Below are 6,000 nucleotides of genomic sequence, written 5' to 3' on the forward strand. Positions count from 1 at the left end.
TGTAATAACCCTCCTGGCATTCATCACCCATTGTGGTGAGCTGGAATCTCCGCAATCCATCACAAGTACCCGCGCCTCAGGAAAAGGCAGGGCAGGGTCCTTAATTAGTGGTATAGAGGGAGCAAACAGCACATTTAACCGCGCCCTCCGGCGCAGCTGGTGACATGCCCATACAGAGCAGCTAATTGTATCCACTCTGGACTGCAGCCTAGTTTGCATCCTGTACAGAACTATGTGCATCAGATAAGGCGCAGCCTGGTGTTTCGGCGAAGTGTGTGCCATGAACTCCGTAGGGTCCATCCAATAAAACCCGAATTGTGCCTGTGCACAGCTGTAATAAAGGTCCATGTCTGGTGCGCACAACCAGCCCTGCTCAAAAGGAAGCGTCAAACTCTCCCAGGTGATTTTGGGCCATGCCAATGATATTAAGTTCGACTGTAGCCTACGTTTGAAGCTGCTACTGAGAGGGAGGAAGTGATTTAGGAACAGATAAATGTTCTAGGCAATATAACCATTTCAGCAATGGCCAGGTGCCCTACTGTTTCAGACTGCTCTTTAACCACTCCATCAAACAACTGTAATTCGATCTCCAGAGAACGTAAGCGCCCCAACACAGCCATACACCCAGATACCTCACCGGTCCCTCCGCCCAGTGGAGGGGGAACCACGAGCAAAACTGCGCGGTGGCCTCCGTGAGAGGGAAATTCACTGACATTGCCCAGTTAATGAATATGCCAGATAATCCACTGAATCTGATAAACTCCCTGATCAGTGGATCTAGATTCACACCGGGTGTTTAACAAATAGAGTAATATCATCTGCGTACAGCGAAACCAAAATCACCTGGGTTGTGAAGGCCAGGCCTTGGTGGGCATGGTGCTGCCTGAGGCGCGCCACCAAAGGCTCTAAGGCTATGGCGAAGAGGATGGGGGGAGCGGGCATCCCTGCCTCATTTCTCGGAATACTTGAAATGAGGGGGGAGACCACTCCATTGATCCAGAGCTTTGCGGTGGGCTTTAAGTACGGGAGATTGATCAGTTGGATTAATTGAAGACTTAATCCCAAGCCGGCCAGCAGTGTGAACAGATACGGCCAGTCAAGAGAATCAAACGCCTAGAGTCATCAAGAAAAATGGTGGGCACCTTCAATGAAGGGTCTATCTCCTGGAGGGTGGCAAAAAAGTGCGCAGGTTGTGCGCTGTGGCTCTACACGAAACAAAACTGGATTGATCTGACCGGTGCTTTTGATTATTTGGTGTAAATCCATTCAGCCGATTTCTAAAAATTTGAGTTTAAAGAGGTGCTTGGGTTGGGCCTGAAGGGGTTAAAAAGTTAGCTATATCTGGACAGTTGGTCTTTCCGGAGTCCAGCAGGGTTCATGTAGTACTCTAAATAAAAAAAATAGGCCCTTGTGATTGGCCAAGGGAGCTTTTCTCCCATTGGCCCTTTTGTCCCAAAGTACTGAAGGATCTGATTGGCTGGTCGCCACTCAAAGAAAATGTTAGGGCCACAATTGGACCTTGCCCTTTCTGCAGGGTTATCCCCAAACTTTTTGCCTTCCTCCTCATATTTGTCTTTTCCTCTTTTTGCTGGCTTTAGGATTCTGGGCACTTTACCACTGCTAAGAAGGCTAAAATGCATATACTCCGTACTCTAAACATGGGAACATTGGTGCATCCATAATTGGCACCTGCGTGAGTCCTTTAGCCTACCTGCCCACCATTGTGGTCAGCTTGAACTGTGGATTTACCCTGGTCTAGTGTGATCCAGATGTCCCTGGCTGGCCCTTTATGGCTCTAAGTACTATAATTTGTTTTAATCTCTAAAAATTGATAACTCCGGTTCTACTTATTGGATTTTTGTCATGTTGGTCTTGTTTTACTCATAAAAAATATAACCTGTTTTGTTATTACTGTCTGCAGTATTTTTGTGGTGTTTTCATTGTGTTACTGTGTGTGTGTGTTTTGCACAAATACTTTACACATTGCCTCCTTCGATAATCCTGACTGCCTTGTGCCAAGCTACCAGAGGGTGAGCTCAGGTTATCTTTTAGTGTGTATCTAGGTTACCCTGACTAAAGTGGTGGTTCCTGCTTGTACAGGGTGCATAATCTGACAACCAGAAACACCCATCTCTAACATGGGGTTTGGCCTGCGGATTTGGAGGATTTTCCTTAGACATGTGTTGATGAAGGTCTGAGCTGGGAGTGATCAAAGCTGCCCTCCAAGTTTCTGCTCCATACAGAAGGACCGATTTTACGTTGGTATTAAAAAGCCTGATTTTGGTTTGCAACGTTAGGTCTTTTGAGCACCAAATCTTCTTTTGCTGAATGAAGGCGATCTTGCTTTGCTGATTTGTGCCTTGACATTGTTACTGTGCTGCCCAGCTTGTCTATGACACTGCCCAGGTAGGTGAAGTCTCAATCTCTTCCAGTGCATCATTTGAAAGAGTGAATGTAGATGTGCTCGCCATGTTAGCCTTCAGGATCTTGGTTTATTCCTCGTGGATGTGGAGTTCACACTAAGGAGAGCAAATGGAATTCAGTGGACACCTTAAACGCAGCTCAATGACCTGGACTTTGCAGATGACCTGGCCCTACTCTCCCATTCCATCTGCAGATGCAAGAGAAGACTGACAAAGTAGCAGCCACACCAGCACAGCTTGGAAAATATATAATATAGATCGATTAAAAACATGGGTATATGTCACCAATGTAATTTCAGAATTGCAATAGGGTTTAAAAAAAGGCATGGGAGCTTTGGACCAAATTATAAACTTGCTCATGCTGACCAGCAAATATACACTTGCTAAAAAGGGTCGTATGTATATGGCTTCCATGGATTTAACGTCTGCCTACGATCATGTGAATAGGTCAAGACTATGGCCCATACTAATAGATTATGGAATGGACGTCGATTTGGTGGCATTTTTGCATTGGTACCGCTTAAATTCGACTGCCTCTGTCAGATTTAACAAAAATGGTTCCCTTACAAAGTCCTGGGATGTGAATAGAGGGGTGAGAGAGGGGTGCATTTTGGCCCCGTCTTGTTTACTCTATATATTAAAACTTTAGGGGCCATCTTGAAAACTGCTAGTAACGACATCCCTAGAGCAGGTTTTAAATATATACCTGCTCTCTTATATGCTGATGTAGCTGTTATGCTAGCTAGGACACCAATAGGGTTAAAACGACTTGTAAAGTCTTTCATTGATTTTATGATCTCATTCGACCTGTCCATACATTTTTCTAAATCACACAAAATGTATATGGGTAATTCAAAATGGATAAAGTGCACGCTTGTATATAAAGGTGGGGAATTTACAAATATTGCCACATTTCCGTATCTGGGGATTTTGTTTGATGAAAAGGGGTCATGGGTGGCCCAACGATCACTTAAGAAAAATACCCTGTCTAGAGCAGCTGGAGCTACCTTGGACTTTTCCAAGAGATTGGGCAAACCCTTGTGTCCACTTTTGAAGATCTATAATGAGAAATGTTTACCAATGGCCACATATTGTAGTGAAGTATGGGGTTATAAGGAGACCGGTGATCTGCAAGTGGCTGAAAATAAATATTTGCAGAAGCTTTTAGCTGTTCCTCCCCAGTACACCGTCTTTTATAGTGCATGAAGAATTGGGGCAGGGTTACATTTCTGATTAGATAGCAGTGGCTCCCCTAATTTGGTAGTTAAAAGCATGGTCGAGTCTCACACCTACCCTGACTCAACGTGTATTAAAAGATTGTATGAGGCTGGATAGGTTTGCTGAGGTACCTTGGTTAGCTTACATTTCTCAGCAACTTGCTATTTTAGGGTGTCCTGATCTTTTTACACATACAAGAAAGATGTATCCTGGAGAGTTGAAAGCTATTAAACATCAATTCCTAGTAAGGAGGGTGTCGGAAAGGGAAAATATGGCACTTAAAAAACAGACAATAAGGCAATACATAATATTGAAGTCTGGGGCCCTAGAACAACCTTTTTTGTCTTATATGAAAAATATACACCATCGCTTTCTTCCAATAAGATTTAGGTTTAATTGTATCCACTGGTGTCTTACATTTCCAAAGGGCTTTTCTAAACCACGGCATTTAAAGCCTTGTACCTGTGATGATTTTTCGGATCAAGATCTTTTACATTTTATGTTTTTGTGTGGATTTTATACTGAATTTAGGAATAGATATATTTTACCACTTTTAAAACATTGCAATTTTGCATAAGTGAGGCCTGCTTTGAAATACCTGCAAATGCTGTCTTCATCTCTGATATGTTTTGGGGTGGTGAGCTTTTTAGCAGGGGCCTTACTTAGTTGGGTAGTAGAGCAACTCTGTTTTTATGCGGGTATGTTATAAATATCGTATAGAAATACACTTTAACAAGGCTTATGAAACTGCAGTAGTTTAACTTTGTATGGGCTAATCATATCATTGAGGGCTCGAAAGACAAATATAGGATTTGCTCATATGAGTTTTTAGTTTTGTTTTGTATGATGATTTGTATGGTGTTTACTCCTTTTATTCATGGTTTGTATATATGTGCTTTTATGGTCAAAATTTGGACGAATAAAGTTTGTTTGACTGACTGATATCATATATGTATTAATTATATGTTTGGGTGCTTTGATTACATAAAATGCAGCGATATAAACCCTGTGTTTCAAAGGGAACCGTGATTATAATGACAGGCTTAAAATCACACTATAGAGCTGTATCACTGGCAGGAGCCATAGGGATAATATGGCAAACTTATCTACATTATTTTGCATAAAATATTATGCAGCACATTCTCTGGCAGTATTAGTTTCATCCATGTCAGTCAGAAACAGCCTCTTTTTGTAAAGTATATCAATCATTTGGCAACTGTTGTAAATCTATAATTATGTGCTAAAGGTAGCAGCCACATAATTGCATGTTTCTACTGTCTCTCATTACTGTTCATCGCCTTTCAAGAATGTATTCACGAAATGTAAAAACTAAACAGATTAATTAGTCAGTATTCATTGTTGGCTTCACTTCAGCTCATGTTTTTTTATTTATGATGTCCACAGAATCAATCAATCAATCAATCCATCCATCCATCCATCCATCCATCCATCCATCCATCCATCCATCCATCCATCCATCCATCCACAACTATACGCTTACCCGTTTGTTTTTCGTGCGATTCAAGGGCTTCAGTATTTCAAACATTCTCTGTCTTCTTCTCAATAATGTTTCCTTTCATGGAGAAAAAATGTTCAGACCTCTAGTCTATTCATGGTAAATATAGTACGAGCTTTAAAAGGATTTAATTATTAGCCCAATATAATACACCGAGGGGCAGGTCTGTGCTCAGACAAGTCAGACAACAATGCCAGAACATAGATATGGCATTTTAGAAGCTTGGAGGAAACGTACATGCTTATTTACAAACCCGAATTAACATTGCTACTGTGAGTGCTGTGAATAAAACATGACTGCGTCTACCTTTTATTCAATGCAAAGTATTTCGCCGCAATGCGCCATACGTCATTCTTCTAAACGCTATTTCATGATGGAATAATTCAGCTACAATGCAGCGGTGTTTACTGTCTGATACTAACGGTTTTGTATTCCGTGTTTTCTAGGTGGACGGATTTCCTCTTCGCCTTCCTTACACAGATATACCGACGATTACACAGGCTGTGTATAACACCGGGATTCACGTCACAGAAATCCCCCACACGGAGTTTGCAGTGTCAGTGTACATCTACCCCTACCCTAACAACATCCTAGCGGTGTGGGTGTACCTGGCATCTCTGGTGCCTCTAAATTAGAAACCTGTTTGGAAAGAAATCTATAGGGAGCATGCATTACACGTTGCCCTTGTTTTAATAAATAGATTACTGTGTTATAGCTGTCAGGCTGATGATTAAATATTACAAAATAGATTTGTTCCCGTGTTAAGAGAAGTTGTGCCTTTATCCAACGTTGGCTTGCAATTTGATTTAACTTATTTCCCTTTTACTCAATGAAACTTCAAAA

At 41.7% G+C, this 6,000-nt stretch overlaps 1 protein-coding gene across 1 annotated transcript in view; it reads left to right on the plus strand.

Annotated features, from left to right (window-relative positions):
* CC2D2B (coiled-coil and C2 domain containing 2B) overlaps positions 1-5,792 on the plus strand; it is a 1,427,481-nt gene extending 1,421,689 nt beyond the window's left edge. The window contains 1 exon segment of the mRNA XM_085622020.1: positions 5,604-5,792. Within this exon segment, the coding sequence (XP_085478146.1) occupies positions 5,604-5,792 (189 nt within the window).
* Positions 5,793-6,000: the final 208 nt, after the last annotated feature.

This window comes from Triturus cristatus, chromosome 1_2 (genome assembly GCF_964204655.1).
Source record: "Triturus cristatus chromosome 1_2, aTriCri1.1, whole genome shotgun sequence".
NCBI lineage: Eukaryota > Metazoa > Chordata > Amphibia > Caudata > Salamandridae > Triturus > Triturus cristatus.